Source organism: Porites lutea, chromosome 10 (assembly GCF_958299795.1).
Source record: "Porites lutea chromosome 10, jaPorLute2.1, whole genome shotgun sequence".
In the NCBI taxonomy this organism is placed as follows: Eukaryota; Metazoa; Cnidaria; class Anthozoa; order Scleractinia; family Poritidae; genus Porites; species Porites lutea.
In genome coordinates this window covers 17,318,444-17,330,376 of record NC_133210.1, presented here as the reverse complement: position 1 = coordinate 17,330,376, position 11,933 = coordinate 17,318,444, and the positions used below count along the sequence as shown (strand labels likewise).

The 11,933-nt window shown below is 39.7% G+C and overlaps 1 protein-coding gene across 1 annotated transcript; it reads right to left on the bottom strand.

Annotated features, from left to right (window-relative positions):
• Window positions 1-823: 823 nt before the first annotated feature.
• Window positions 824-11,664, bottom strand: LOC140950411 (uncharacterized). Its single transcript, XM_073399633.1, has 6 exons — window positions 11,015-11,664; window positions 10,773-10,919; window positions 6,075-6,702; window positions 5,637-5,720; window positions 5,093-5,188; window positions 824-4,302 (listed from the first exon to the last, which is right to left on the bottom strand). Exons 3-6 carry the CDS (start codon window positions 6,691-6,693, stop codon window positions 1,991-1,993), a joined length of 3,111 nt encoding a protein of 1,036 aa, XP_073255734.1. The 5' UTR covers window positions 6,694-6,702; window positions 10,773-10,919; window positions 11,015-11,664; the 3' UTR covers window positions 824-1,990.
• Window positions 11,665-11,933: the final 269 nt, after the last annotated feature.

Sequence of the window (11,933 nt, the reverse complement as noted above, 5' to 3'; positions counted from 1 at the left end):
TTCTTCTCTCTAAAATCGTCATTCGAACAGGAGCCCGGACTCTAGTTTCCCCTTTTTCATTCTCCCTTGTATTGACTACCTCAAAAAAGAAATTAAATTGATTCAGATCCTTTGATAGTGTGTCATTTCAGTCCTTGTTTTTTCTACGTACTGCTTTCTTTATGCCGCCATCTTGATAATTTGAAACCGCGTGCCAAATACTTCGCGGGCGTAAAATGTCTGCAAAAGCGGCCCTTGTTTGTTCTTTTCGCGCTGGTGGGAGGAACCGCCGCCATCTTGAATGTCGCAATGTTATGCGCAGTAGAGGGTGCGCACTGCAAAATAAGGGAATTACCTTAAAGCAATATTTATTTCAAGACAAGGAATGCTTAGATAGCAAAATCTCCAAAAATCCGTAATGTTTTTAACCCACATAAGAGATTTTCCGGCCGCCAGTTAAATGCCGCGTCACGCAAAAGCCTGGAAATTCAAGCGTCCTGTATCGCAAAACAATGAACCCTTCTGAACGGAAAATTTGTTTGTATAAAGATTTTAAGGTGCTCTAATATCACATGAAAGTAGAAACATAGTTTCTTAGTTTGAATTTTGGTGACGTCATGTGAAAACCAAGAATAAGAACCAATGACATATCTGAAGACTTTACTAACAACATAATTTAATTTAATTTTTTCCTAGTTTTGTGGCGAACAGCCACTTTGATTCTTACTAATGCTTCACAATGCTGTACTTTTATTTACCCAAATTTCAGCTTCAATGACCCGTTACGACGGGAATTTGACACAAACTTTATGCGCAGATGAAAATTTATTTTCCTGGATTGATATTTGCACATTAAAAATTAATAAATATTATTAAATACTATTATATTATTATTATTATTATTATTATTATTATTATTATTATTAAACTTGTCCAGTGAAGTAATGACAAACAGATTCGATAAAAAAAAGTTTCAATAGCCTCAGAATGTACAATTTGCACAACTGCATGCTAACAAACCTTAAACCATAACAATGAACATTATTATGAAAGTGCAAGTCTTTGTACAATGTAGCTAGCTGCTACTTACATAGAGGATCTGGATAAGAGCTGAAAATTGGCCAACATTTCAACCGTCAGCTGAGAAATTAATGACTTTCTTAACTCATAGCGGAGTTCTAAGGTACAAAAAGTTAACAAATGGCTGAGATATCGTCGAAAGTCTGGCTGATAATTAATATACAATCATACCCGTGCAGATTCTCCATGCTAATTCCTTTGTTTATTTACTGATTTTTTTATCATTACATGAACTAACTTGTTGCCAGGCTTTGACAAGGAAACCAGATCCATCGCTTGCGTGCTATTTGTAAAACTCATCTCGTTCTTTCACTGTAAATGACTTGATAAAAAACTGAGAACCTTTAATATTTTTCTTTGCCTTTTTTAACTTGCATTTTCTGGTTCTCTCCAAAAAAGCAGAGAAATAAAGTAGAAAAAGAGAAAACCGCACGATTTCAAACTTTCAATATGGGATACGGTTACCGTGTGCATCGTAATTTGTTTTTTCTGAACAGATTCACTGATTTCATTACCAAGCCGCAAACATTAGGTTTTCAGAGTTGTGTTTGTTTCAAGCGCTTTAATAAGGGAGTCAGCACCAGCAGAACCATAGTTATTTTTCAACAAACACAAATATGTCAGAGTTGTGTTGGTTTCAAGGGGTTTAGCAAAGGAGTCATCACCAGCAGAACCATGGTTATTTTTCAACAAAAACAAATATGTAAGAGTCGTGTTGGTTTCAAGCGCTGTAGCAAGTGACTCAGCACCTCCACGACCAAGGTTATTACGCATCAAAGCCAAATTTGTCAGAGTTGTGTTTGTATTAAGCGCTGTAGCCAGTGACTCCGCAACAGCATGACCAAGCTTATTACGCATCAAACCCAAAATTGTCAGAGTTGTGTTTGTTTTAAGCGCTTCAACAACTGCCTCAGCACCAGTAGGACCAAGGTTATTGACAGCAAAACCCAAACTTGTCAGAGTTTCGGTTTGTTTTAAGCGCTTTAGCAAGTGACTCAGCATCAGCAGGACCAAGGTTATTGACAGAAAAATCCAAATTTGTCAGAGTTGTGTTTGTTTTAAGCGCTGTAGTAAGTGACGCAGCATCGGCAGGACCAAGGTTATTGTCAGCCAAACCCAAATGTGTCAGCGATGTGTTTGTTTCAAGCGCTGTAGCAAGTGACTCAGCACCGGCAGAAACAAGGTTATTACGCATCAAATCCAAATTTGTCAGAGTTGTGTTTGTTTTAAGCGCTTTAGCAAGTGACTCAGCACCAGCAGGACCAAGGTTATTGACAGACAAATTCAAATTTGTCAGAGTTTTGTTTTTTTGAAGCGCTGTAGCAAGTGACTCGGCGTCAGCAGGACCAAGGTTATTGCCAGACAAATCCAAATTTGTCAGAGTTGTGTTCGTTTTAAGCACTGTAGCAAGTGACTCTGCACCTTCAGGACCAAGGTTATTGACAGACATATTCAAATTGGTCAGAGTTGTGTTTGTTTTAAGCGCTCTAGCAAGTGACTCAGCACCAGCAGGACCAACGTTGTTGCCAGAAAAATCCAAATTTGTCAGAATTGTGTTCGTTTTAAGTGCTGTAGCAAGTGACTCAGCACCGGCAGGACCAAGGTTATTGCCAGAAAAATTCAAATTTGATAAACTTGTGTTTGTTTTAAGCGCTGTAGCAAGTGACTCAGCACCTGAAGGACCAAGGTTATTTCCAGACAAATTCAAATTTGTCAGAGTTGTGTTTGTTTCAAGCGCAGTAGCAAGCACAGCAGCAGTAGCATCACCTATACCTTGCCCTTCAATACGATCCTCGTCAAGATCAGCCTCTCGAATTTCTAGACATGCGCCAAAGTAACGTGCCAGTTCTATATGAAAATAACTGTTTTCAATTTTGCATTCTTTTATGCACTCCAGTGCGACAGGTAAACCTTCTCTCACATCTTCTTCGTTTATCCCTTCCGCTATGCAGAGGATAAAGGATATTGCACTCTCTTCAGATCTTCCTGCTAGCAGACCACAGGTAAATTTTAATACCTCTCTCAACTCTCGGAAATATCTTGTGTCACTGACTAATACTAAGGGACTGAGTTGTTCGCTAACAAGCTGGCAACAAAGATGATATCCTGCGAAGAATTCTTGAAAACTCTTATGCGTAAAGCCGTAGCACAGACACGGCCTTCGTTTGCTGCTTCCAGGTTGAGCTGACAGAAAGCCAAATTCAGGTAAGTCGGCATTTTCACTTGAAAGCCTTTTGTCCCCAAAGTACATGTTGTCTTCATACAGGCCGTTTAACGCTAACGAGCCAAGGAGTTTCAACTGATCTTTGTAGATTTCAATCAGATCCTCATTTTCGACCGGAAGACCTTTCTTTTTCCTGTATCTAATAAGAACACAATGTGGTATTTCCAAGTACAATTGAGTTCTGCTTTCAGGAAAAATACCTTGAAATTCTTCACAAAGAAGGCAAAGAAGTGCAGTGTTTAAAGGGGTTGCCGCCATATCTCTGAGTATTTCCTCATTATGTATTTTTTCCAATAGCCTTTCGGCCAAATCTTCCTTGGCGACAAAATATTTGTGAATAAATTCTTTGATATCTTGATGAGTGAAACCTTCTATCTCTAGAAGGGTGTCACAAACTTTTCTTACGGGTATTCCAGCCTCGTGTCGCGCTGTAACCACAAGGTGACATAGAGGAAGCATTTTGCCTTGTATGATGTCAGTAAACTCCCGCTGTTTGCTTGAAGGTAACTCGTCCAATCCGTCAAGTACCAGTAGAACCTTTGATTGATTTTGCCGAATGAATTCGAAGAATTTCTCTTTTTCCTTTTGATTAATTTCACCTGGCAAAAGCTGATCGTCAATGGCTCCCCAAAGATCGGACTCGATCTCGACATCACGGCATTTCAGCAAGAGTACCATTTCAAATTCCGGGAAGCAATCTCCTTCGTTTTTTATGTTTATAGCCCAGTCGTAAGCAACCTTATTACAGTATGTCGTCTTTCCCATTCCTGGGTTTCCTTCAATCAATACTTTTCTAGGTTGTTTGCATTCTTCGTGGGGTTTGAAGATTTCATTCGTTTCAACAACTCTTTGCTCCGCTGTTGCTCTCGCCTTTTTCTCTCTGCTGACCATACGAAGGCGTGTATAAATATCGTTGAGTTGAAAGTGAAAGTCTTCGCACCAAGAAAAAGGCGCGAGCCATCCCTCATGACGTTTGTACTTCTGGCGAATGATTTCGATATGCTCGGCCACCATACGAGCTGTTGAGAACAAATGAGAACCAACTTTGTTTTAAATAGTTGTCTAAAACAGCTTGGTTTGCTACTTTCCAAGTCCGCAAGGCAAATGAATAGAACTACCAATATAACTATGCTAGGAGAAGGCCATTTGTTTATTAACTATCCTAGCCATGTGCACCGCCTTAAAAGCAAGCGACAAACATTTCAGACTAGCGGCAGGGGGAACCTTCAATAACTAAATGGAAGATGGTAAAGGCCCTCTTTGTTATTTAAGAGCAGTCTGTTAGCAGGCCACTGTAATTTACGAGAAGCAGGGCAAATGGACCACTGCTTTGTGAACTTATTGTCCGTTAAAAAAGGTAAGGGTATTTGAGGACTCACAGTCCCATGTGGTTGTGGAGTTTGAAAGGTCGGCATCTATTTTTTTAATCTGGGGCTAGTACAGATCCCACAAGGGACATGATGGAAATAAAAAACTGTTGAAATATAAAAACACTGGCTGAAAATTACAAAAAAAGGTGGGCGACCACTCGGTATTGAGACCAAGATGGCCCCCATGCTAGTAGGCGGTTCCAACGCCACCATCCTACCGGAAAATAGCGTTTATGTCATCCCTCATCCTACTCACTGAGAGAATTATTGAAGACAAATATAAGTTGCAGCACTTTGGTCCCTCTTGTGGATATGAAGCTGTTCTTGTGGGACCCAAGAGACATTTGTAAAAAAAATAACTACTGATCGATCAGCAATAATGGCTTTAAAGAGCCATCTAAGAGGGATTCTTTTATGGCTGCAGTTTGGGGAAACTGACCTTCCTCTTTGGTCGGAGAGACCTTTAAGAACTGCAGTGTCTCATTGATGTTTTCTATCCCGCTTTTTATCTCCTTTAAATCTTCTCTTGTTCCATCTGTTAGTGAGAGGAATACACAAAGCAAAATTAAACTTTCATCACACACCCTTTATAGACGATAAGATAAAGTTATGTTTATTCAAAGAATAATTTAACCTTGTAAGTGACAGTCTTCTCCATACACGTGATCAATAAAAGCTGATTGGAATAAATTTCATAGCAATATAGCAATACATATAGTAATTAAAAGAAAAGGTGCCCAAGTTACGGAATTTGGAATTAAACATCGCGAACTGATCCCTCGGCGCTCCTGATCGCGTTCCTGGTCTATTTTCTTATCATGTGTTTTATGATTTGTATTAAGAGAAATACCATAGTTTTGTTTATCACCCCTACCTTACAAGGTCTTAAAAATTTGATATTCAGTTTGTTTAAAACATAATTAAAAGTTAGCTTGACTCAAAGAATTCATAAATCTTGCATGGTTTCCTTTTTTGAAACTGACCTCCACACTCTGTCGCAGAATTTTTCATAGCCTTCAGCGTCTCACTCATCTTTCCCATTTCACTTTTCATGCGCTCAAGATTACCTATGATTTTACCAGGAGAAAAAAAAATTAAGTTACCCATCAGTGTCGAACTCGTCAACTGAGATAATAACTAACTTGTCTTCCATTCGCTTGCCACTCTTTTTCTAACACATTGTGTTTATTTATGAATAACCAATTATTATTGCTTTTCGTACGTCAAAGTGTATTCGCACCACTACAACTCGCAGTGCTTCTGTGGATGTCAGTTTATTCCTTTTCAAATGTGTTCGCGATCTTTGGAAGCAGAAGTGAATTTTGGGCAATTCAAAACTGTCGGTTGAACCCTAACTACACCCTATTAAGGTCAGAAAAGGTTATTATTTCTCAAAGGCACTGAACAATATTCATCTATACCCTCCATTTTATCTAGCTGGTCTTTGATGTTGTCTTCGTCTTTCTTCCATTCCTTTAACAGCTCCTGGTAATGCTTCTTCGTGTCTGGATCCATAGTCTCAGTCTTTAGTTTTTTGATAGCGGCTGCATCTACACCCAGCGCAATCAGTGCGGCACTTATGTCCTGCCACAGAGAATTAAATGTTGGATCGTCCACAGACGCCTGCATGACATGCCCATAGACCGAGTTCCTATAGTACTTCACTCTGGCCAGGTTAGCCTCAATACCCGTGTCTGAAGCAGGTGGAAGACCGTCCCAGCCTGTGGCCGGAGCCACCAGAGGACAGATGTTCCTAAGTAGCACAATCAGTAGCGTGATGTCAAAGTCTTCTGATGTTACAGACAATGCAGTAGAGGGATACAGTTTACCCCACTGTGTGGCATTGATGATTTTCTTGTTTTTAAGGGATTGCAGAGTTGAATGGTTTGCTTTCAATACAGTAGACAGGTTTGCTGGGGAGTGGAATTTGTCAAAAGTGTATCTCAAGGCCTTGGTGCCTCCATCTACTAAAAGGCGACATAACCTTGCGTAATTAGTGGTCCCCTTGCTGGATGAAGCTAATGTTGGAGCAGAAGCCATCAGAGTAAAACCTGCAAAACATAATTTAGATCCCTATAATAAGAAAGGAACCAAATTTTCACCAATATTATATGCTCAATTTTTCACTGGTGCCTTGAGTTGGAATTTGCTCTTTAAAACAAGGGTTTTACATGAGTTGTGACAACACTAATTGTTATCTACAGATTGAAAAAATAAGAATGATCACTCAACGTGAGTTACGCAGGAGTGCCAACGAGTTCTGAATAGAATATTTGTTCTTCATATCACTTACGCCTGACTTCCACAGTATCACTGCTGGGCCCCTTTCGTTAGCGAACTGTTGCACCTTCTGCTCGGCTGTCTGACCAGTCACTCAACATCAGTCCTCTCTTAGACCTCTTAGGACAATAAGATTAAAAACCATTCTCCAAATGGAAGTAAATGTTGTTTGCATGGACATAAAAAACGAATCACGGGTTTGTTGTTATCAAGAAACCCTAAACATTTTCTGGTGAAGTTAAAAGTTTCTCAGTATTAGGTTACCGATGCCAATTTTTTTCCCTAAAGTATTAACCCTTGTATTGAAATTCATAGTTCATTTTGGTCATGGAAGAAGAGTACAACTGCTGAATATGTTGATCACAAAATTATGATGCAGATTAAGTTGGTAAAATACAGAATATTTCTACACTCTTGTGATGGTAGCTTAACATTGGTCAACAAGCTAGAATCGTGTACAAACGTCCTGGGATACATTTGCATACCTGGGACTTTCTTTAAATCACACATGCCCAACCCCTTCCCCCGCCACCCCACAAACGAGGTAAGGCGCGTGTATCCAGAATTTTCCCATGCTTCAACAGTATAGAGCGGGGGAGAGAACTTGAGATATTTTCAGAGGTTGTGCGTTTTTATTAGCGCACCAAGAAATGTCAGAAAATTATGAATAGTGCATCACTATTCCAAGGACGTTTGTCCAGGATTGGAGCTAAGAAAGAGTAAACTTCAGACCAAGTCAACCTCCATTAATTCTATCAGTAATACGAGGAAAGGCGAGCGGCGAGCGCAAACTGATAAATTCGCCGATTTTGTGCAAGTTTAAGGAATGAGTAATTACTTAACAGTGATAACAAGTATAAGTAGATCCGCAACATTCTAAAGAATTCATAATTTATGTAAAAACCTTAGCCCAGTAAAGAGAGAATTAACTGTTCATGGTGTTTGAAAATGACGTAAACAAAAAATGAATGAAATTATAGTCAGCAGCGTTATTGTCTTCAAGTAAGCGACGGGGGACCCCAGATAGGTGAGGTAACATGTGGCGGCTCACCCCACCTATCATGCAAACGTGATCAAATTAAAATGAAAGATTATATGAACAAGCGGGTTACCTCACCTACCTGGGGTCTCCCGCCTCCATGTAACCAGGCCCTAAATCATGCATGGAGGTGTTGTTCAAAACACATTAGAATTACAACGAGTCGCCAATAGGCGATTTTAACTGGGCTACCAATTTTCCTGGGGCAGAGGGTGGCTGCTCACACTCAGGCCACCAGGCTTGTTGCTGACCATTGCGTGACATAGCATCTCATGTGAGAGTTCTAAAAACATTTACTCATTCGAACACGGTACCCTTTTGGAAGACTTTCGTAACAAGAAAAATGAGTACCATTTTTAAGTCGGGGCTGTATAGTTAAAAGGTACTAAGTACCTTTTCAAATTCCACCATTATGAATAAAAATAAGCAGGTGAGCCATTCTAAGCAAGAAACAATATTGTATAATATTTTATAAAATAACTAAGATAGTACGCGCGCTCTGATTGGCTGAGAGGAGTGTTTACATGAGAGTATGTAAGCATGGTTGTGGCATCAAGATGTTTTGCTTTTCGCGCGCTAATCACTCAAGCAAAAATTTGAAAAAGTTTTCAAGCTCAAAACTTGACAAGTTTACCTTATTTACCCATTCCTTCGTCGGCTGAAACTTGCAATAGAAACCTTTTTTCCTGTGTTTGCATAGCCTGATATAAACACTCGAGGCGTTGGGAGAATTCTCGACAGTTATGCAAACCCTCGACTTCGTCTCTCAATTCTCCCAACCCCTCTCGTGTTTATATCACACTATGCAGTCACGGAAAACGTTTTCTATTGCTTAAATACAATATTATAGTTTCACGCACCCCTCCCCCAATCCCTGTGTCCCCCAAAATAAAGCGTGACTAATTTGACCCAACCGGAAATTCCCCAAGACATTTCTTTCACACGAAAAGCAAGGATCGTAATAAGACAAAAAGACATTGGCCCTCACATTTCAAACGATTTAAATTTCATCATAAAGAGAAGAGAAAACTTAAAAGCGAGCCACCCTACTATACTTTGAAACTGGCACTGATAAAAAGTGGAAATGATAGCTTGATAGACGTCTTTATTCACTGGATGTACACACACACGCTCTAGCCACAAACACAGAGAGATTTGAAATCACGTTTTAGAAGGGCAAACATCATCCAAAGGTTTAAACTTCAACAAATGGTGAAGAAAAACCCCAAAACGTTCTCATCGTAGAGTCTGTTGAAGGAGACGATGAAAAAGAACACAAACACATCTTTATTTAATGGCTGCCTTCGCTTAACATGGGTAAGTGCCCAGGGGCCCCACTCACATATTTTAATGACGGGGGGGTCCGACAGAGGTTCATATTTTATACCCAAAAAAATCCCAACTTCAGAATTTGTCTACCCAAAAAGTCCCTACTTTTTTTAGCATACCCAAAAAAATCCCTCAGTGTTTTTGCATCAGCAAATTTTATTATTTATCTTCTGGAAAGCTAAAACATGCCAACTTCAACTTTGGTTTTGGTCAAAAACAAAACTATAAATTGCGCTTATGTTATTTTTGATTTGAGCTGATGAAAAATACAATACCCAAAAAAATCCCTGTGTTGTTTTCGCGACCCAAAAAAATGCCGGCGTCTTTCATAGACCCAAAAAAATCCCTTTTGGCCAAAATGTCAGACCTAAAAAAATCCTTCGGACCCCCCCGTCATTAAAATATGTGAGTAGGGCCCCTGGGGGTAAGTGCTTCATGTCAAGCCATCATAGAGTTCAAAGTTGTCCGTTTTCACGACATAAATCCTCGGGGGGTACTCTCTTACATTAACCTTATAGATATTGCTCTGAAATAGTGTAAAGATTAGGAGAGCCGGACGGTGCACCCTCTCTACGACTTGCCACAAATAACCCTGCGAGGAAAAAAATGGAACTCATTTTATAAACTGGGCTACACCACAGGCAGCCCAGTTAATAAATGGCAGCTCTCTATGTCACATACTTTGGAAAATTTCAATCCCGTTGCAATTTGATCGAAAACGTCAATTGTTCGGTTCGCGACAACTTAAACGTCGGACGGGACAAAAGGGAGGCAAGCTTTTTTGACCATCTGAACTGTTGCTCTCAATAAGACACGTAAAAGGATTGCATTACAAACCAAACTTCCTTTTTCACTTTTAATATGCAAATTGTAACTTTCCTTTCAAATTCCGATTTCATCTCCCTGATGCTCAGTTCTTCTCAAGACTTTGTTTAATGAGAAAGAATTCAATCGACAAACATCTCAAGTTTTATTAACCCTCAACGAAATATAGTCAAAGTTAGGAACCACAAGAAATACAACTATAGCGTCTCTGGTTACCGATGCGGGAACATTAACCTTACTATTTGCATTTACAAAGAGTGATGACGTAAATCAGAAAGAAACCTAAACATTGTCATCAATATGATTTTTTTCAAAAGAGTAAACAGAACCTACTAAAAGTCGTGCAGCGTCAAGAAAGACCAAGAGAAGAGGCCAGTGATAAAAAAGAAACGAATTTCTCCTACTGAACACGAATCGATCGCTTGTCTGGAAAGCAATAAACAACACGCCTTCATGTGTTCGGGTATTCGCCCGCCAACAGCAACTGTTTAAAGGCTAACAATTGATCAATATACTGAGAAGAAGTATTTTGAGATTGCTTCTAGCAGCCTTTTTGTTAAGTCTCTTTACTTGGGAGAAACTATACCATGATCCTATGATCAGAACCTGCAAATATGCTAAGACATCAAAATTCTCGTTCAGCTTACCACCTTCTCCACGTCAAAGACTTTTCGTCGCTTATCGGAATAATTAGGCTTCAGGGTCGTTTAGGTGATTCCAAATAAGAATCAATTCATCCCTGAAAGGTGCTAGTCAGACAACCAGAGATTTCGTGTTCCTTTGAAGGTTTCTCCTGAAACAAAAATGGTAATGTACAAAGTTTCCTGATAGCAATGAGATAATCAGACAGACGGTATAGTCACGCGAAGTCAATTAACTGGCAAATACCTGTGCAAACTGATGCCTGTTGGCAAAGAAAAGGTACTTAATGGACGACTCTCTACGTACATCAACTAAAGCGAGGATCCCAATGTCATTTTAATTTCCTCAGATGCAACTGCGTACTTCTGAAAAGAATGGGAAGTACCACTGTAGAAAGATCACGAGTTCGGAAATGCCATCAATTATACGCGACGTAGCGTGACCAAAGTTAATTTAGACACGCGATGTAGAAAGTCACACTATGCTAAGATCACGGGATGCATCTAACGCAGGCCTAGTGACAACCCCTGCTAAAGGAAAATCTGGAGGCTCTTGAAATAACATCGAGAGATTCTACAAAAAGTAGTGAGATTCTATTTTTTCCCGATCAGGATTAAACGAACCCTTTTTCCATTGGGGGAATTATTTGTTTGTTTCAATATAACCGTGCTTTGGTGTGGTCCCTCTGACAACAAATTAGAAACCGCTTTTTCTTCGATGAATTTAAGACGCCAGAGAATAGGTCATCACGTGGACGAAACTTACAGCAAAGAGTCGTTTTTTCCTGATAAGCCAACTTCATGGCTAAAGTGTTTGACAAAGTTCCATCAAGGGGTAAACAGGCACCAGCATTCCCCACGAAATTTCCGTTTTTATTCATCAGGGTAACATTTCATTTCAGAATGACGTGTTGTCCTGAGGCCGTGAGAAAAGATAAAAATTCGTGAGACTCACGGCAGAATCGTGAGAGTTGTCAGGTCTGCTAACGTGATTTTGTGAGTTGCAAATGTCGAGCCATATCACCACTGAAATGGAATTCCAGGCGGGTGTTATGGGAGAATTTGTGAGTACATGTAATTCGGGTTTCTATGGTGGTATAGGTGTGTAACTTTGGAACGATACGCCATCAGGATTTCTATTCTGTCACGTCAAATGAAAGAAAGGC